The sequence below is a fragment of the Sciurus vulgaris genome, assembly GCF_902686455.1.
Source record: "Sciurus vulgaris genome assembly, chromosome: 5".
Lineage (NCBI taxonomy): Eukaryota > Metazoa > Chordata > Mammalia > Rodentia > Sciuridae > Sciurus > Sciurus vulgaris.
In genome coordinates, this window is record NC_136465.1 from 87,129,167 (window position 1) to 87,151,375 (window position 22,209).

The 22,209-nt window shown below is 35.5% G+C and overlaps 1 protein-coding gene across 1 annotated transcript in view; it reads left to right on the forward strand.

Moving 5' to 3' along the window:
• PIK3C2G (phosphatidylinositol-4-phosphate 3-kinase catalytic subunit type 2 gamma) overlaps positions 1-22,209 on the forward strand; it is a 376,626-nt gene that overhangs the window by 328,382 nt on the left and 26,035 nt on the right. The window contains 1 exon segment of the mRNA XM_079141521.1: positions 3,880-3,974. Within this exon segment, the coding sequence (XP_078997647.1) occupies positions 3,880-3,974 (95 nt within the window).

The window sequence follows — 22,209 nt, forward strand, 5'->3', positions numbered from 1 at the left end:
TAGAAACATAAATTTTGGCAAGAGGACAAAACCAACATAATTTGCATGTGATGTGATAGCATACTTAGAAAAATAAGAATCAACTAAAAATCTATCACAAATAATATAATTCAATGCAAGTGTCAGATACGAAATTGATATATAAATATCTGTTGGATAATAAGCATGTGTTTGTGTGTGTGTGCAACTAATTAGAATATTTAAAAGAATAAAAGATCTCATTTACAATGGTAATAGAAAAAATACCTAGGAAGAATTTAATAGGAAATGTGTAAGCTCAAATAAAGAAAGCATTTTTACACAACTGAGGCACTTGAAAGATGTTGTGAACAAATGGAAAGACATATCACACTCTTGGGTAGGAAGATTCAACGACTTATATATCAGATATTATTTGTAAATATTACAATTAATTGTAAATATCTTTTAAAAATATGACATTTATTTTTAACTAAATAACCTAATTTACAGTTCATAAACAAAACAAAGAAAAACAAGGGAAATTTAATGAGAGCAGAGCATTTGGGGAAGACAAGCCCTACCAGATATTAAAACACATTAGAAACATCAGTAGTTAGAACAGTGTGGTGCTGGCACATAAATAAAATAATGAATAGATGAAGCATAATAGAATGTTCATAAATAGAGACAAATACATTCAGAATTTAGCATGTGATCAAAACACTAAGGAAAAAAATCAGTAAAGTTAGGATAATATACTTCACACGATATACCAGGATAAATAACTAATAGAAGAAAGATTTTTAAGTGTAAATAATGAATTCGAATAATGAAATTTTAAATGTAAATAATGTATAGGACAAGGAAAACATGGAAAAATCCATATAATCTGAAAAGTATAGGTATGACTGCAAATCTAGAAGTAGACAATTTTTTCTGGCATCCAACACAATGACAAAGAAAAAAAAAGCTAAGATAAATGTCAAAATGGGTAAAAATATTTGCAATTCATCACAAAGTCTTGGATTATCTAACACATAACCATCTCTTAGAAAAAGGTAAGAAAGAGATCAACAACCAAGTAGAGAAACTTGAGGAAAGAACATGGAAAGATAATCCACACACAAAGAAATACCAGTGGCTGTTAACCAAATGAAAAGATTCTCAACCTCACTCATAAAAGAAATGCAAATTAAATTATAATGATACCACTTTTTCTCATCAGATTGGCAAAATCCCAAAAATTTAATTAACGGGCTTGGTTATAAATCAGCAGGCTGTCTGATACGCTGCTGGTGGAAATGCAAATTGGTACAAGCCCCATGGAAAGCAATTTGGCAACATTTATCAAAAAAACAAATGCTAATACCCTTTGACCAGCAAGTCTGCGGCTGAAATGTTAGTCTATGATATTCGCGTATAGGTACAACATGATGCATGTACAAGACTATTTGTTGCAGCACAATTTGTAATAGCTACAAAACATCAATGGGGAACTGGTTAAATACATTATGGCACTTCCACATGATGGAAACTAAATATTTTTTAAAATCTGTAATATTGATATGAAAATGTCTCCAAGATCTTTGTGCAAAGTAGTAAATGTGCTGTGCCTTTTGTGGAAAAGTGGAAAAATAGAATTATTTATTCATAGGTGCTTTCATAAAGCAACTCTAACAGAATATGTATCCCTCTGTGGAAAAATACGTGGGAAACTAAGAACATAATGACGAGGGATTTGGGTGAATAACTGTTAGGAATGGGAGAAGGACTTCTTACTACATACATACATTTAAAATAATTTTACTTGTTTAATCACATGCATATGTTATCTGAATAAAGTTAAATTTTGAAATGTTATATTTAATGCTAGTGGACACATTATGCATAATGCATTATGCAGCAATGCATTCTCTGCTGTAGTTCATGCACTTAAGAATCACAACACAATCGTGCTTACAATTAATAATAGTTCAACAGTTCTTGAAATTTTTACAAAGGATTAAATAAAGCATAGTAAAATCCCTAGACTAACTTGAAGCAGAAGATCAAAATATTCTAGCATCTTCTCATCCACATCAAGCTGTTCTCAAATTTTCCTTCTGAGGTTCTTCCTTTAAACTAAATTCCCTTATGCTGTGGTCCTCTTTTTGCCCCTTTACAACTTTTAACAAATTCTGACTTTGGACATCATTTAATCCTGCACCATTTACTGTCTGCATGATCTTGAACCAAGTGCCTTTGTTTCCTTATGTGTAAGATGGAGATAAGACAAACTTTGTAGATTTACTATGAGACTTGGTGAGTTATGTATGTAAAGCTCTTACCCTGGCACACGGTAAAAGTTAGAGCAAGAAGCCTCTCTGTAGTGTACATTGACTTTTAAGACTTCTTGCTGGCCCAGTTTTCACTGGGTTCTAAAGTTGGCATGTTTCGATGGAAACTCTGGTTACTAATCTTGCATGAGATGTGTAGCATAGAATACTATCTTCCATCTATCTGTTCAAGGAACAATTGCACCTTTACTATCTAGTCCCCCAGCCATAAATTTAGGTTTATTTCCTACCTTTAAACTAAAACTCCTTTGATTAACTGTTGAGATTTTACTTGATGATTCTTTCACAATTTAATTAAAATATAATATCCATTGTGCATTAAAATGTCATCAGCACTTTTAGCACCTTCATACCAAAAATTCAACATTTTTATGAAATGTAATTTTCCTCAGAACTACACTCAGAATTAACTTACAGTGTCTCTCAGTCATTGTTAAAGATATTTTAAGTGATGTTTTATTATATTAACATAATGAACATCTCAGATGTAAAAACTACTCTTTTCATTGACTACAATCCACATTATTAGCAGTAAAATTAGTTAATATTACCTATCTGTGATGAGGAAACCACTGGAAAAACTGATAACAGGATTTAGCAGAGGATACATACTACTCGAGTGTAATTTCCAAATATTAGAAAAGATTAGAGTTAGGATTGACTATCAGAAAACAACGTGAATCACAATGAGCTCATAGTTGAATATTGACATTTCTTCTCACTAAATTTCCTTAGAAAAAAGACAACCAAACACTATCAAAGGAAGTTTTAGACAACTGTGAAGTATGCTTATTGGTCTATAAATCAGAAATCTTAATGAAAAAAAAAAAAAACACTTCATTTTAGTGATGTAACACAAAGAAAAATTGAGGTTACTTTTGTTATTAAATAAATAAAAGCTAAGTACAAATGAATTTGGGTTCTAGGGGACAGTAAGAGAGTGTTCTAATAGTTCAGGAAAGAAGTTTACCTGGGTCTGAATTAGGGTCTAGGGGACAAGAAAGGAAGAAGTGAACGCAAACATGTAGAGAAATGCGATCAGTAACTGCAAAGATCTGTTGGGTGCTTACTACATGATTTTGAATTTTACTAGCAACTATTTATCAACTATGCAGCAATAGGTAACTGTTATCTCCATTTTACTGAAAAATTGATCATCTTAGCCATCATGACATGGTCATAAGTAGTAGAGCTGGGACTTGCTCCTAAATTTCACTGACTTCAAAAGTCCACATTTTTATCCTCTGTAATTTCTAATACTTTAAGCTCATTATTCTGAGCAGTAAAGAGAAAATTGGAGTCAAATACAAGGTTTCAAGCTTAAGTAATTGTGAAAATAACAGTATCAATCAAAATAAAACCTGGAACATTAGGAGAAAGAGTTAATTCAGGAAAATTAGACACACATCTCACCTCTAGCTGAACAACCTACCTCCTGACAAGTATTAAGATCTCAACATTATCTGAAAAAAAAATGTGTCTTTAACATTAGTCACTGGTCCTGTGTTAGACTTTAACTGTTTAAATTATTCTGTCATGAACTACTTCCAACTTAACTCACTGAATTCTGTTGTTTTCTCAGGTGAGAAGTTTCCAGACAAGAATCCTAAGGTACAGTTAGTGATATCATATGAGGATATGAAGCTGACCATACTAGTGAAACACATGAAAAACATCGTAAGTTTATTATACATAAGAAGAAACATATAATCCTACTTTCAGAAATAGTTTGCCTCCTCTGAGCAATTAGTGTCAACATTATTAAGAGGAATGGGTCTAGAAACCAAGTTTAAATGAGGAACAATGAGCCAATTATAATGTTTTTATCTCAGTGTGATTGCAATCCTTAGGCTAAAACTATGAAATATTTCACAGGGAAAGTCCTAGGATGAAAACTGAACTTTATGCAAAATGAAGTGTCAGGAAAAATCTAGTGAACAGGCTCTGAGAAAGCAGGAATTGCTGGAGGATTAAAGGCTTTAAAAAAAAAAGGCAGGGGGGTGGCTGGGTCCCAAGAATTTCTATCTCATCCTGTGGAAGATGTGGAAGATAGATTCTGACAGTAGCTCCTTTGTGAAGCCAAGCACTCCTAGGGTTTCCTGCCAAATTCTCATTGTATCCTGAGTTTATACAATCAACTTACTTACCAGTTACCATCTTTGTTATTTGGGGGTTTCTGCTTGTTTGTTTTGGTTTAGTTTTTTGTTTGTTGTGATTGAGAATGGGAACCCCATCTTTGCATCTTCAGAACTGACAGCAAACCCGTAGTTAGTTTCTAAGGATAACTGAAAAGTCCCACTCTCTTATTACAATCCACTCAAGATAGGTCAAGTCACAGGCGAGAATGGTAATTGGGGCTCATCATTAAGAAAGAGAGGGAACTCTGTATCACAGGTTAAGTGACTGATGATCTCAGTCTAAGTGCAGTAAACAGAAAAGGGTAACTCTAAAACTCACCAGCCCTACATTCTTCCTGAATTCTTGCCAAAACAGATTCTCCACACAGCACAACTCCCCAGGAGACTGCACTGGATAAGAAAGTCAGAAACAATTTTGGCTTTCCTCTTGAGGCATATAAATCTCTCAGGATGTATTTGGAAGGATCTAAAGGAGCAAACTCTTCTCCCCATGACATGCATCTGGTACACAGTAAAACTTAATAAATATTTGTTCAATGAACAAATGATTATCATAATTTACAGGTGATACATTTGTTACAAACTAGTATTAGCCAGACACCCAAGGATGCTTGTTAGTAAATCTGTGGTGTTCACAGTCAATAATTTCTATAATATCTGAAAAATTCAGAATTTTTGTAGATCTTTTATTCATTGAAATAATTATCTTTCATTACTTTTGATAAGATATTATTAAATGAGACTAGCAGTTGTTTAAGAAACTCTTATACTGGGAAATGAAAGTTCTTTCAAACATTATTTATGGCTAAAAGCATGCCCATGGTCTTTAGCAGCTATTATAAATATATGATAAAACAATATATTAAGAAATATTGTTAATCACATCAAAAGAACTTACGTACATATATATGGTTGTTGTCTTGAAAATAGTCCTCTTGAAAACTATATTTTTTTTTTCAGTGATGTTCTCATTATTCAAACCTTTTAGAGAATGCCTATGGAAATTGATTTTAGATCTGGCATATAAACCACTCAGTAAACTTGGTGATACTATTCGATGGTCATGCCATATATTTGATCAAAAGTAATATTAAACAACTTGGTCACCCATTTCATTCACCAGATGAGTTCTCAAATTACTTTTGACAGTCTTCAAAAAATGAATTTTACACTCAGATGAAGTTTCACTACCAATGAGGGTATAAGGATATTCAAAGAGAATGTGATACAGGCATAAAGGGTGGGAGGGGGAAGGGAGAAAGAGCCAGAGTTTACGATTGAGATCAAGTTATGGGAAAATGACAAAGGACCAAATGAATCCAGAAAGAAAACAAAACAAGACAAACAAAAATGAACTTGGGCACTACAGCTAGACTATTGCCAGTGCCCTCAGAAAGGAAGTTAATAGGAAGGTAAAACTTCTTGCAGTCTGACCGTACAGTCTACTCTCAGGTTCCCCGTTCCTCCCCTGTCTCTCCACACTGAGAGGTTTAGGTACCCTGAAATTCAGTTTAGACTTCTTTCTTTTCCTCCATCTAGATCTATGACTTTAAATGTCCTTTCATGTCTTTTCTTCCCTATTTACAGCTCCAGCTCAGAGTGCCTCCCTAAATCCACCATTGTATGTGCAACTAATTACTCTTCAGTGCTGGTAGAAATTCAGTATGTATCTCAGATTTAATACGCACCAAGTCAAACTTCCAATGATGGCCCCTCTAAATTTGCTTCTTTTCCAATCTTCTCATTTCATAAATAGCACTTTCAGCCTTCTGGTTGCTCAAGTTAAAGTTTTTAGCATCATGTTGATTCTTCTTCTCCCACAGCTACACCTGTTTTATCAGCAAATTCTGTCAGTGTGCTTTTGAAATAAACCCAGAATCCCACTCCTCTCCCCCCTTTGTTGCTTCCAATCACCATCATTCCTCATCTAAATCACTGCTGTGGTCTCTCAACTTTTCTTGCTTCTGCCCTTATTCTTTATAATCTCCTCTTTAGCAGCTAGAATGTTCCTTTGAGAACAACGTCAACCCTATCATTACTTTCTTCATATCTCTTGAGGAAGAATCTCATATCACTTTCAGTGAACACCAAGATGCTTACTAATGACATACGAGGTGCTACCAATCTGATCCTTTGACTTCTCCAAACTTAACTACCTCAGAATCCCTCAATCACTCCATTTCAGCCTCAGTGACTTCCTTGCAGTTCCTTGAATACAGGACGTATGTTACTGCCCCAGGACCTGGTACCTGATACTCCATCAGTCTAAAATGCTCTTCGCCAGGCTAATGCCAGAAAGAAACAAAACAATCAATATTGTCCATGGTTCAATCTCCCATGTCCTGAGGACTATATTTTACTGTCCACTTTTCAGAATTTTCTCTGATACCTACATGCAAAACTGCAACACCATCCCTCTTTGTGATCATTTAAATCTTTCTTTCTTAACTTCATTTTCTCACCTATAATATATCATTACTATTATTCAAAGTATCTAGAACAAATATAACGTAGGTATTCAAGCATACTTTATTAAATGAAAGAATGCCAGATGACTTCTCATGTGATTTTTCTTACCTACAAATCATCACAACAAAGTTTTACCAAGTTGCGTTTTTCACAGCTTCTTTCAAATAACTATTTTATTTCTTCTGTTTATCCGAAAACAGTATTTTCATATAAATGACATAAAGATCCTCTATAAATTCTTAACATATTTTCTTTTCTTATTTCAAGTTTTAACTAATTGTTATTTATTTTTTGAGCCTTTAATATGTTCACGTGCCAAAGAAATCAGACTAAAGAAGTTGTGCTTGATTTTATATTAATATTAAAATGAATTATTATGCCTGTGGTTCTATTATGTTTAATATTAAGTTTGATGAAAAGAATTGTTTATCTTAAATTAAATCTTTGAAGCTTTGCTCTAAAAATTACTTCCCTCCTGTGAGATCACAAGCTAAAACAAAATTGCTAAAATTATTTCCCTTTCAAAACAGCACAATATGATTTACTCTACTGAACAGAGACTGACAAAACACTGCAATTATTTACCAGTTTGGTCAAGAGGTTTTTTAAAATATTTTGCCAGTTACATAACAAAGATGCATATAAAATAATTGAGATTCTGGCCCCTTCCCACAAATCCCACTTTAAGATGCTGTCTTCTATTGGCTTCTGCAGAGTCTGTCCTACCCTCATGGATGCCCCTAGTCTGTGTCATTTCTGGACTGTTTTCTTCTCTATACACCAGAGTAGAACATTCCAAAGGCTTTGAAAGTAATCAGCAGGATGAAACCCTCTTCCGATACTGAATCTACCCACCCTACCCTCTCTTACACTGTAACAAGTAATTCAAAATGAGGAACAAGTAATGTCACAAAAACTACAAACTCCTTAAATATAGTATTACTTGATTCATTTATAAAACAAAGGGAAAATAGTTGATACATGAAAATTAACAGAAGAGAGAGAAGTGGAGTCAACTATAATTAGAATCCCAAGACAGACATACACACACACACACACAAGGTTTAGTACATTTTTATTTTAAAATTATCTTATAATGTAAATGTATATTCGTGTAGTGTGGCTTTTTTCTTTTTTAAATAAGGTTCCTGGGTGCGAACTCCAGTGATTTGGATTCTGTAAGTTTGAGATTTTACATCTGTGTTGTACCAAACCTCCTGATCTCTTGGAGTCCTCTACTCTTTTTTATTTCTGTACCTGTATTCTTCTTGCTATAAAATATGAGCATTTTAGGAGACTCAGAAGCAAATGGACCATGGACCATACTTTGGGAAACATTTCTAGAGTTGCTATCTACCCCATAAATGGTATTCTACGTTCAGTGTAAATTCTGTACTTGGCATCAAGTGAATTGTAATGCCTGTTGGAGTAGAAAAGAGACCATTTTAAATTTGAGGTTACCAAGCAGGGTTGTGGAAGTGAAATGCAAATAATGGCAACGTCTGACACACACAAGTAAGAAAGTTCTGGGTATCCTCTTAAAACTGATCTGGCTAAGCCTACTGAGTATTCCAACTTCAATTTTTTAACATCTACATTCTTAAAGAAAACTTCAAAAACTGTTCCATCTTAAATGCATTTTGACCTAAATCAATTATAATTTTTAATTAAGGATGATTTCTTTATAGCAATTATTCCATCAATTTTATTTGGCATATGTTCCATAAATTTTAAAAAATTTTCTTTCAAAGTTGGCTCATTATGACATTGATCTCCCATTTCGAAGAATGAAATGCAAAACAATGGCAGTGAAGAGGACCCAGCCCTGTCCATATATTCTAATGTGTTTCATGATGTTTATACCAAAGAAACAATAAGGCTTAAAGGTTGCCAATTCCAGGAATGAACCCCACTTGATCGTGGTGCACAATTTTCTTAATATGTTTTTGGATAAGGTTTGCCAATATTTTGTTAAGAATCTTAGCATCTATATTCATCAAGGATATTGGTCTAAAATTTTCTTTCCTTGATGTGTCTTTTCCTGGTTTGGGTATGAGGGTGATATTAGCTTCATAGAATGAGTTCGGTAGGGTACCCTCCTTTTCTATTTCCTGGAATACTTTGAGAAGTATTGGAATGAGTTCTTCTTTGAAGGTCTTATAGAACTCGGCTGAGAATCTGTCTGGTCCTGGGCTTTTTTTGGATGGTAGATTTTTAATGGCTTCTTCTATTTCATTGCTTGATATTGATCTGTTTAAATCGTGTATGTCCTCTTGGTTCAGTTTGGGAGGAGCATATGTCTCTAGAAATTTGTCAATGTCTTCGGTACTTTCTATTTTGTTGGAATGCAGATTTTCAAAGTAGCTTCTCATTATGTTCTGTATCTCAGTGGTGTCTGTTGTGATATTTCCTTTTGCATCATGTATTTTAGTAATTTGAGTTTTCTCTCTCCTTCTCTTTGTTAGTGTGGCTAAGGGTTTATCTATTTTGTTTACTTTCTCAAAGAACCAACTTTTTGTTATGTCAATTTTTTGAATAGTTTCTTTTGTTTCAATTTCATTGATTTCAGCTCTGATTTTAATCATTTCCTGTTTTTTACTACTTTTGCTGTTTTTCTGTTCTTCTTTTTCTAGGGCTTTGAGCTGTAATGTTAGGTCATTTAGTTGTTGACTTTTCATTCTTTTCTGGAATGCACTCCATGCAATGAATTTTCCTCTTAGTACCGCTTTCATAGTGTCCCAGAGATTTTGATATGTTGTATCATCATTCTCATTGACCACTAAGAATTTTTTAATCTCCTCCCTGATGTTTTTTGTTATCCATGTTTCATTCAATAGCATATTATTTAGTCTCCAAGTTTTGGAGTAATTTCCTTTTTTATTTTTTCATTGATTTCTACTCTCAGTCCATTATGATCTGATAGAACACAAGGCAATATCTCTATTTTTTTGCATTTCCTAAGGGCTGCTTTGTGGCATAACATATGGTCTATTTTCGAGAAGGTTCCATGTGCTGCTGAGAAGAAAGTGTATCTGCTCGTTGATGGATGGAATATTCTATATATGTCTATTAAGTCTAGGTTATTGATTGTGTTATTGAGTTCTGTGGTTTCTTTGGTTAGATTTTGTTTGGAAGATCTATCTAGTGGTGACAGCGGTGCGTTAAAGTCACCCAGAATTATTGTGTTGTGGTCTATGTGATTCTTGAAATTGAGAAGGATTTGTTTGATGTACAGGGATGCACCATTGTTTGGGGCATAAATATTTACTATCATTATGTCTTCCTGATTTATGGTTCCCTTAAGCAGTATGAAATGTCCTTCTTTATCCCTTCTGACTAACTTTGGCTTGAAGTCCACTTTATCTGATATAAGGATGGAAACCCCGCTTTTTTACTAAGTCCATGTGCGTGGTAGGTTTTTTCCCATCCTTTCACCTTTAGTCTGTGGATGTCTTTTTCTATGAGATGAGTCTCTTGCAGGCAGCATATTGTTGGGTCTTTCTTTTTAACCCATTCTTCCAATCTATGTCTTTTGATTGATGAATTTAGGCCATTAACGTTCAGGGTTATTATTGAGAAATGATTTGTATTCCCAGTCATTGACTTATTTTTGGTTTTTAAGTTGGCTTGGTTTCTCCTTTCAGTGCTTTTTCTCTAAGGTAGTTCCTCCCTTTGCTGACCTCCATTGTTGTTTTTCATTTCCTCCTCATGGAATGTTTTGTTGAGAACATTCTGTAGTGCAGGCTTTCTATTTGTAAATTCTTTTAACTTTTGTTTATCATGGAAGGATTTTATTTCATCTTCAAATCTGAAGGTTAGTTTTGCTGGGTATAGGATTCTTGGTTGGCAACCATGTTCTTTCAGAGCTTGAAATATGTTGTTCCAGGCCCTTCTAGCTTTTAAAGTCTGGGTTGAGAAGTCGGCTGCTATCCATATTGGTCTCCCCCTATATGTAATCTGATGCTTTTCTCTCGCGGCCTTCAAAATCCTATCTTTATTTTGAATGTTAGGCATTTTCATTATAATGTGCCTTGGTGTGGATCTGTTGCAATTCTGTGCATTTGGTGTTCTGTAAGCCTCTTGTATTTGATTTTCCATTTCATTCTTCAGGTTTGGGAAATTTTCTGATATTATTTCATTGAATAGGTTGTTCATTCCTTTGGTTTGTATCTCTGTGCCTTCCTCAATCCCAATAATTCTTAAATTTGGTCTTTTCATGATATCCCATAGTTCTTGGAGATTCTGTTCATGATTTCTTACCCTCTTCTCTGTTCGGGCGACTTTATTTTCAAGATTAAATATTTTGTCTTCATTGTCTGAGGTTCTGTCTTCCAAGTGGTCTAGTCTGTTGGTGATGCTTTCCATTGAGTTTTTTATTTGGTTTATTGTCATCTTCATTTCAAGGATTTCCATTTGGTTTTTTTTTTGAGAATCTCTATCTCTTTTTTGAAATGATCTTTTGCTTCCTGCAGGTGGTCTTTCAGCTTAATGGTATTATCATTCATTGCCTGCATTTGCTCTCTTATCTCATCCTTTGCTTCGCGAATCATCTTAATCATGTATAATCTGAAGTCCTTCTCTGACATTTCTTCTAACATACTGTCGTTGGATTCTATTACTATAGAATCTAGATTTGTTTGGATCATTTTCTTCCCTTGTTTTTTCATGTTGTTCATGTATCTTCCCTTCTAGCGCTGCAGATCTGGGGTATTGCAGATATCCCCCTATAGGCTTATAGTGGCCCTATAGGTGTCCAAAACCCTTTCTTTAAGGGGAGATCAATATTAGCAATACCCAAATCAGACACTATGCAATCCTAGACCAAATAGCCCCTATGGGGACAATAACATCATGTAAATAAGGGAGAAAGAGACTCTGAGGGAACAGGTAAACAGAAAGAAAAGAAAGCAAGAAACGTAAAGAAATAAAAACTTAAATATTTTTTTTAAAAAGGAGAAAAAAGAAAATCTACTGTATAGCAGTCATATACTAATGAAACCTCCTGATGTATGAGAGGTACCTGACAATGGGCTTCAAGCCTCCAGCAGGCGTCGCAAGATGGGATTTGCCCCACCCGAAGATCGGAGCTAAGGCTTCCAGGATTATCCAAGATGGCTGCTCTGGCTTCCAAATGTGTTGGCAAATGGGGAGCTGCAGCTCAGGGGTGGACGTGATCAGCTGGAGGTCCTGGAGACGGGATGCAGTTGGTCCGGCAGTGGTCCTGGAGGTCGGGTGTGTTTGGTGTGGTTGTGGGATCCAGGAGGCTGGGTGCAATCAGTTGGTCTGGGTTCCCGGTGATAAGGCACAGTCAGTTGGTCTGGGGGTCTTGGTGGCAGGGAGCAGTCAGTTGATGTGAGGGCCCCAGAGGCAGGGAGTGATCGGTCGGGCTGAGGGATCCTGGAGACGGGACTCAGTCAGTCTGGCCAGGGGTCCTACGGGGCCTGGCTGTTGTCTCAAAATGGCGGCAGCCATGTGTAATCAAACCTGCAGGTACTGTAACAGTAAACTTCCAGGCAGCAGCAGGCAGCCGATTCTCCACTGGCAGTCTGCGGTCAATCTGCTGGCAGCTGTCGGACGATCAGGAGGTGAACCTCAAGCGTTGGGTGATGGATAGGGGCAAGGCAGGCGATGGACAGGCGAGAGGCAGGCAAATGGCGGATGACAAATGCCTGACAGTGAGCAATCTGTCTGCAAGATGAAGCTAGCCACCAGCTTCTTGGTGTTGTGGCTCGGCCTGGGAGGGGGCTTGGCTCAGAGCGACCCCAGCCCCAAAGCAGAGGAGTCCTACTCTGACTGGGGCCTGTGGCACCTCCGGGGCAGCTTCGAATCCGTCAACAGCTACTTTGATTCCTTCCTGGAGCTAGCTGTGCACAAGGCTTCTCACTTTGAAGCAGTAATTCTCAAGCTCTCAGTTGCCTCCACACCTGCATTCCTGGAATGCAAGGATGGTTTAACATCCGTAAATCAATCAACGTAATCCATCATGTCAATAGACTTAAGGATAAGAATCATATGGTTATTTCAATTGATGCAGAAAAAGCATTTGACAATATACAACACCCCTTCATGCTGAAAACACTAGAAAAAATAGGGATAGTAGGAACATACCTCAACATTGTACAGGCTATTTATGCTAAGCCCATGGCCAACATCATTCTTAATGGAGAAAAACTGAAACCATTCCCTTTAAAAACGGGAACAAGACAGGGATGTCCTCTTTCACCACTTCTATTCAACATTGTCCTCGAAACTCTAGCCAGAGCAATTAGGCAGACTAAAGAAATTAAAGGGATACGAATAGGAAAAGAGGAACTTAAGCTGTCACTATTTGCAGATGACATGATTCTATATTTAGAGGATCCCAAAACCTCTTCCAGAAAACTTCTAGACCTCATCAATGAATTCAGCAAAATAGCAGGCTATAAAATCAACACGCATAAATCTACAGCATTTTTATACGCAAGTGATGAAACAGCTGAAAGGGAAATGAGGAAAACAACTCCATTTGCAATAGCCTCAAAAAAAAATAAAATACTTGGGTATCAATCTAACCAAAGAGGTAAAAGATCTCTACAATGAAAACTACACAACACTAAAGAAATAAATTAAGGAAGACCTTAGAAGATGGAAAGATCTCCCATGTTCTTGGAGAGGCAGAATTAATATTGTCAAAATGGCCATACTACCAAAAGTGCTATACAGATTCAATGCAATTCCAATTAAAATCCCAGTGACGTACCTCACAGAAATAGAGCAAGCAATCATGAAATTCATCTGGAAGAATAAGAAACCCAGAATAGCTAAAGCAATCCTTAGCAGGAAGAATGAAACAGGGGGTATCGCAATACTAGAACTTCAACTATAGTACAAAGCAATAGTAACAAAAACAGCATGGTATTGGCACCAAAATAGACAGGTTGATCAATGGTACAGAATAGAGGACACAGACACAAACCCAAATAAATACAATTTTCTAATACTAGACAAAGGTGCCAAAATATGCAATGGAGAAAAGATAGCCTCTTCAACAAATGGTGCTGGGAAAACTGGAAATCCATATGCAACAGAATGAAACTAAACCCCTATCTCTCACCCTGCACAAAACTCAACTCACAATGGATCAAGGACCTTGGAATCAGACCAGAGACCCTGCATCTTCTAGTAGAAAAAGTAGGTCCAAATCTTCACCTTGTTGGCTTAGGATCAGACTTCCTTAACAGGACTCCCATAGCACAAGAAATAAAAGCTAGAATCAATAACTAGGATAGATTCAAACTAAATAGCTTTCTCTCAGCAAAGGAAACTACCAGCAATGTGAAGAGAGAGCCTACAGAGTGGGAGAAGATCTTTGCCTCTCATACTTCAGATAGAGCACTAATTTCCAGAATATATAAAGAACTCAAAAAACTCTACACTAAGAATACAAATAACCCAATTAACAAATGGGCTAAGGAAATGAACAGACACTTCACAGAAGAAGATGTACAAGCAATCAACAAACATATGGAAAAATGTTCAACATCTTTAGTAATAAGAGAAATGCAAATCAAAACTACACTAAGATTCCATCTCACCCCAATTAGAATGGCGATTATCAAGAACACAAGCAACAATAAGTGTTGGAGAGGATGTGGGGAAAAAGGTACACTCATACATTGCTGGTGGGACTGCAAATTAGTGCAGCCACACTGGAAAGCAGTGTGGAGATTCCTTAGAAAACTTGGAATGGACCTACCATTTGACCCAGCTATCCCACTCCTCGGCCTATACCCAAAGGACTTAAAATCAGCACACTACAGAGATACAGCCACATCAATGTTCATAGCTTCTCAATTCACAATAGCCAGATTGTGGAACCAACCTAGATGCCCTTCAATTGATGAATGGATAAAGAAACTGTGGTATATACATACAATGGAATATTACTCAGCCATAAAGAATAAGAAATGGTGTATAACTGTCAAATGCAGTTTCTGTGTCAATTGGAATGGCCATATTTATTTTCCTTTTTCTATGACTATAGTACATTGGTGTATTCTATGAATAAATCTCCCTTAGTCATGGTATATAAACCTTTTAAATTTGATGTAGAGTTTCATTTGCTAGTGTTTTTTATCAGGGATATTTTCATCAATGTCCATGAGGGATATTGGTTGGTAGTTCTCATATTTTTGGCTTTGGGATCAGAGTAATGCTGTACCCTTGGAATAAATTAGGTAGTGTTCCCTCCTCCTCAATTTTTGAGAAGAATTTGAGAAGGATTGGTATAAATTCTTTAAATGTTTTGTAAAAAAAAATTCATCCATGAAGACATCTGATCCAGGGATTTTCTTTGTTGGAAAGTTTTAGATAACCAATTCTTTCCTATAGAGATGATAGATCTATTCAGATTGTTTCTTCATTGTTCAGTCTTGGTAGATCTTGTGTTTTAAGGAGTTGTACCTTTCATCTAGGTTATCGAATTTGTGTACAGTTGATATTTCCTATAACCATTTTTATTAAAATCAGTAGTGATGTTCCAAAAACAAAAAGGTTGCCAATTATTTCTTAATGAAGTGGACCCTAAATTCTTCTGTACCCCTGATATCATTGATCTCTTTGGAACAGCCAACACCATTAACACCTCCTTTCTTCTGGAACTTTCCCAAAGATCTCCATGAAACTGAACTGTCTCCACATTCTGCAACCTCTCTGATGGCACTCTTGCTGATGTTTCCTTAGCCCTTATAAATTTAAAATAGGTGATGTATATGGTGACTTAATAAAGGAGCTTCACCCGTAGTGCATAAACATGGACATTTTCCAATTTGCAGAGTTTTAACTGTTGAAACTAATTTCCTAAAAAATTTCATCCAGTCTGGAGACTTCAAAGACAATATGAATTACTCCAAAATTTATAGACCTAATTTTAATCTTTCTCTAAATTCCTTTTACATATTTCCCAACTGTCTGATGGGCATTTGCACTGCAGTATCTTGCCATCTCTTTAAACTCAAAAATTCTGAAATTTAGTCCTCTACTTTCCACTAAAACCAGCTTTCATTGTGAATTACTTATTTCTATGAGCTGTTGCAAAATCCTCAAGTAACCCCATATCAAAACTTCTCTGTTTTCTGTATTTAAACTCATTTTAACAAATATATAATCATCAACAAATCCTTTTAATTTCTTTTTGCCTCTATTCTCAAAATCCTATTTAATGTTCTCTATTAATTCATCTATGAATTCTTTGATTGATTGATATGATATTCCTTTGTTTTCTCTTCCTCTAATTCCTCCTGCACAAAACTCTATTTTCATCGTATCAATAAACAATTTTACTAGTCTCTGTAAAGTTCAAATCCTTTAGCCTACTACATAGGTACTAAACAATCTAGCTATAAAACACCTTGTATATCGCCCCAATACAAAACTTGTATTGTATCTGGAGTTTCATTCATCTTGACCAAACACCATCGTTCAGTCTAGCCATGTCTTGTTTCTATTTACCTCCTACACCCAGTGCAGCTGTAAGCCTCTCATCTTCCCTGAAGCTCCAGGGCCGCTCTTGCTCCTGGTGATCTTTCCTCCTTTGGGAACTTCTTAAACATAATACACATACCATTGGTGTGACATTAATTGCCCTATATCAGGTCTTTAAACTTTGATCATCTTATTTCATATAGTAGTTTCAATTGCATTGATAATTTCCTGAAAATAAAAAACTATGAAATACATTTTGTGTATACTGAAGTGTTAGCACAATACTCTTTTTTCCCCCAATATATTTATCTTATTCTAAGGGGATCATCTCTTTCTCCTTACCTGCAACTAAGCTCCTGCCTTCGAGGAACAGAGTGCAAGAAGAACCACCTTTCTTTTTATTTTATTTTTGTCCATCAATCTTTTACTGGTTTATAATAGTTTTACCCAATAGTAGGATTCATTTTGACATAATTATAAATGTAAGGAATATAATTTGCTCCAATTCAATTCCAGTACTTACCTTTCCCCTTCTTCTTCTTCCTCCCCCTTTCTTCCACTCTATTTTTTCTATTTATTTACATTTTTAATTAGTTTCTTATGGATATACTTAATGGTGAGAATCACTCTAGTATATTCATATATGTTTACTAGAAAGTCAGTTCAGATTTATTTCACTGTTTTTGGCTAATCCTATTTCTCCTCCTTCTTCCCACATCCTTCTTCCCTGATCTTTCTTTCATTTTAATGGAATTCCTGCCCCCCCCACCCTGTTTATTTTTTCTCTCTTTTTCCCACTTATTTTAGACCAGCTTCCAAATACCAGAGAAAACATTCAATCTTTTACTTTCTGGGTCTGACTTATTTCACTTAGCATATGGTTCCACTTCCATCCATTTACCAGCAAATGACATAATTGAATTCTTTCTATGGCTGAGTAATAATCCATTGTGTATATATACCACATTTTCCTTATGCATTAATTTTTGAGGAGCACCTAGTTTGGTTCCATAGTTTGGGTATTATGAATTGTGCTGCTATAAACATTGATAGCATCCCTATAGTATGCAGATTTTAGATCTTTTGGAAATATACAGAGGAGTATAAGAGCTGGGTCACATTCCTAGATTTTTAGGAATCACCATACAGATTTCCAGAGTGGTTACTCTAATTTGCAGTCCCACCAACAATGCATGAGTGTACCTTTTTACTACATACTGTCAATTTATTATTATTTGTATTCTTGATAATTGCAATTCTTACTGTAGTGATATGAAATCCCAATGTAGTTTGAATTTGCATTTCCCTAATTGATAGAGATGTGGAACATTTCTTTCATATATTTGTTGACATTCGTATTTCTTCTGTGAAGTGCCTGTTCAGTTCCTTCGCCCATTTATTAATTGGATTATTTGCTTCTTTGGGTTTTTTTTTTTTTTTTTTTTTTTTAGTTCTTTATATATTCTGGATATTAGTGTCCTATCTGAGGAGTAGGTTATCAAAAGAGGTTCCATTCTGTAGACTTTCTCTTCACGTTCTTGTTTCCTTTGTTGTGAAGAAGCTTTTTACTTTAAAGGTGTCCCACTTACTGATTTTTAGTTTTATTTTGCTTTAGGGATCTTGTTAAGGAATTTGGTTCTTATGTTAATATGTTGAAGTGTTGGGTCTACATTTTCTTCTAGCAGTTGCAGAGTTCTAAATTCCTAGGTCTTTAATCCACTTTGAGTTGACTTTTGTGCAGGATAAGATATGTTCTTCTACATATGGATATTGTTATGGTTTGGATGTGAGGTATCCCCCAAAACTCATGTGTGAGACAATGCAAGAAGGTTCAGAATGATTGGTTGAAAAAGTCTTACCCCAATCAGTGAATTAATCACCTGATAGGGATTAACTGAGTGGTAACTGAAGTAGTAGAGTATGGCTGGAAGAGGTGGGAATTGGGGGCATGGATTTGGGGTATATATTTGTAGCTGGCAAGTGGAGACCTCTCTCTCTGCTTTCTGATCATCATATGAACTGCTTCTCTCCACCATACTGTTCTGCCATGATGTTATGCCTCACCTTAAGCCCCACAGAATGGAGCCAGGCTACTATGGACTAAGACTTCTGAAACTGTAAGCCCTCTAATAAATTTTCCTCCTCTACAATTATTCTGATTTGGTTCTTTTAGTCACAGCAGTGAAAAAACTGACTAAAACAGATATTGAGTTTTCTCAGCATCATTTGTTAAAAAGACTATCTTTTCTCCAATGTATGTTTTTGACACCTTTGTCTAGTATTGGATAACCGTATTTATGTGGGTTTGTCTCTGTGTCTTTTATTCTATTCCATTGGTCTTCATGTCTGCTTTGGTGCCAGTACCATGCTATTTTGTTACTATAGCTCTATAGTATAATTTCTGGTCTGGTATTGTTATGTACCCAACATCGCTCTTTTTGCTCAGGATTGCTTTGGCTATTCTGGGTCTCTATTTTCCAAATGAATTTTAGTACTGCTTTTTCTAGTTCCATGAAGAATGTTGTTGATACTTTGATGGGAATTGTACAAAATTTGTATAACACTTTTGGTAGTATGGCCAATATTAATTCTGCCTCTCCAAGAACCTGGGAGATCTTTCCATCTTCTAAGTTCTTCTTAAATTTCTTTCTTCAGTGTTCTGTAGTTTTCTCTGCAGAGATCCTTCATGTTCTTCATTAGATTAATTCCCAGGGTTTTAGTTTGTTTATTTTTTGAGGTTATAGCACAATACTCTTAACAAACAGTTATTAAATAAGTAAACATTTGCTTAAATGTACAATACCATAAAAAATATAATCTGGAGCAAATTTACTGTCAACTATATTTATAAATCAATAGATTTTCTGAGTTCATCTCTCTATAATACTTGATAACAAACAGGATGGTCAGATGCCAAATATTTCATCTTAACATCTGTCTCACTTAAAAGGAAAGTGAAAAAAAAAAAAGAAAAAAAGAAAAAAGAAAAAAAATTTAAATAAAAAAAATAAAAGGAAAGTGAATTTTCATTGAGGACAATTTTTTTAAATGTTCAAAAGCTCAGACACTCTTTCTGTGTTACATAACCATCAATGCATATGTATCCACATGACTGGAATGTAATTTAATCACTTCTCTGGATTTTTTTTCCCTGTCAGTCTTGTGCCCTAATCTGTCCTTTCTCCAACTCCCCCTCAATTTTACATACTTATCTAAAATCTATAAGCTAAGAGAAAAGAAGCAATAGAAAAAATCACAAGATTGATGAAGTAAAGATTTACAGAAAATACCAAAAAGCTGAAAGTTTAAATTTTGACAAATTTTAAAAAGGCATTTTATTCAGGACTGTATTTTGAATTTGCAAAAAATACTGCAAAAATCGATTAAATAATCAAGTGCCAGGAAATTCGAAACTGCTCTTTTTTAGTCTATATGTCAAAGTACACTTCACAGCAACAAGTATTAAAATGCAAATACTGGAACTCATGCACGTTCTGAGTTAAAACTTCAATCTGACATACGTAGCACTTCACTTTTAATACAAAAATTCAATTCCTCTCATCCCACCTCCTCTGCCTACGAAGTGTCAGAATCTTCTTTCTCATTCATTTTGCATTCTCTTTTGCTTCAGGAGAGACTTATACTACCTAGGAAGCAGTCTATCTCAGTTGTTTGTCCCTCTAAGAATTAATTAAGTTTAGATACAGAAATACTAACTTCCTGGAAAAATGTAGCAGTTGTCACTCAACTGGATGGAACCCTGCGAGGAACCTGACTTCACGTGAACTATTAGACTGACTTTTCCCAGTGTCTTTTCTTTAGACTTGCTTTCTATGAATATCATGAAAAGCTGTTTTGCCTATCCAATCTGTACCAAGAACCCTCAGGCACTTTTAGATATATTTCACCAAAAGAAAACTAGAAAGTGTATCCATATTCATAAAGTAGTAAGCTGAAATTTAGCAAGTTCAAATCTTTTTCTAAGAGCCCACAACCAAGGAATAAAATATAAAACCTTTAGAATTAGGGGCTTTTATTTCTTAATCTAGATTTAATTATTAAGGTCCTTTTATATTACTAATGCAACTCTAGTTATACCCGTTCCTGACACACATGGCCCAGAAAGACTCTTCAAATGTATGCCTGGCCCATTAAAAACAATTTCCACCAGAGACCTGGTTCATCTTCTTGTGTACCCATGAAATATCCCCAGGCTATTGGCCACATTATAAAACCTAATCATCACCTAACTAAGGAAAGAGAACAAAGAAGGGCAGAAAATAGGTGCCATGCAAAACCTTTCACTTGATGGTTGTAAGTCCTTATATATGTCTTGAGAATTAAAAACAGTTCTTACAACTTCTGGTTGCAAGCCAGGTATACTGGCATAAGTCTTTAATTCCAGCAACTCAGGAGGCTAAGGCAGGAGGATCAGGAGTTCAAAACCAGCCTCCCCAAAAGTGAGGCACTAAGCAACTCAGTGAGACCCTGTCTCAAAATAAAACAAAACACAAAATAGGGCTGGGATGTGTCTCAGTGGTTAAGTATCCCTGAGTTCAATCCCTGGTAACCCACCCCCCACCACCCAAAGAAAAAGAACTTTGGTTGCAGTGCAGTGAGATAAGACCACTAGAGCCCTTCCATCTTACTGATTATAATAAATAGAAGATAGATAGATAGATAGATAGATAGATAAATAGATAGATAGAACAAATATTAAAGGTAAACAAAAACAAGCAAATTATAGAAGGGGATCAAAATTTGGTGAGGTGGGCTGGGGAGATAGCTCAGTTGGTAGAGTGCTTGCCTTGCAAGCACAAGGCCCTGTGTTCAATCCCCAGCACCGCCCCCCCAAAATTGGGGAGGTTACCCACATGTGGGTATTTTCTTTTTCTTTCTCTCTCTTTCTTCCTCCCTCCCTTCCTTTCTTTCTTTCTTTCTTTCTTTCTTTCACCCATGTGACTGTATCACTGTGCCCTGGGAGCAGTAGTTACAAAGAGGCAGGATGGTATTGGCAGCTTGGGCAGCAAAAACTCCAACAGAGAATCGGTATTTCTGATTTAAGACATGCAGAAAAGTGGCCTATGCTTGCAAGATACTGTCAGAAAAATCCCTGATGGAAGAGAGACTGAGAAGGGTATGCATGTACCTTTCTTATGTATCAACATATAATTCTCAGCCTAATTTCTGAGCTACTCTTGAGCAGAACAGACTCAAACCAGAATAACAAAGGTTTTGAGAACTGAATTGAAATTTGAATACTTTCAAACAAATGTTAAGACGGAATTTACATTCCTAATTGGATTGATAGTTTATTTAAAGCAAAAACATCAATTTTATCCAGCAGATTAAGTAGTCCAGAGTCTATACAATAGAATGTTGAAAATATTCATAATATGATTTTATCCAGAATTACTCATACAATGACCAGGAAATTGACAAACTTGAACTGAAAAAAGTTATCACGCCAAGCTACAATGATCATATTTTTGGAACTATCAGACAAAACTTTGAAGTAGCAATTATAACTATTCTCTACGAATTAAGAAAACCCTACTTGAAATTAACGAAGCATTAAGAATTATCAACAGGAGTTAAAGACTATTAGAAGAAGTATAAATTTAAAGATTGATAAAGAAAACATCAAAAATGAAAAAAATTGCTGAAAGAACTTAAGAAAAGAATGGGGGTGATTCTTCAATGAACTTGAAGGCAAATCAGCAAAAATTATCTAAAGAACACAGAAGCGGGGGGAAAAAGATTGAAATAAGAAGAACAGAATTTCACAGACCTGTGGGAAAATATCCAAAGATATAACACTTGTATCTTTGTACTCCCACAAG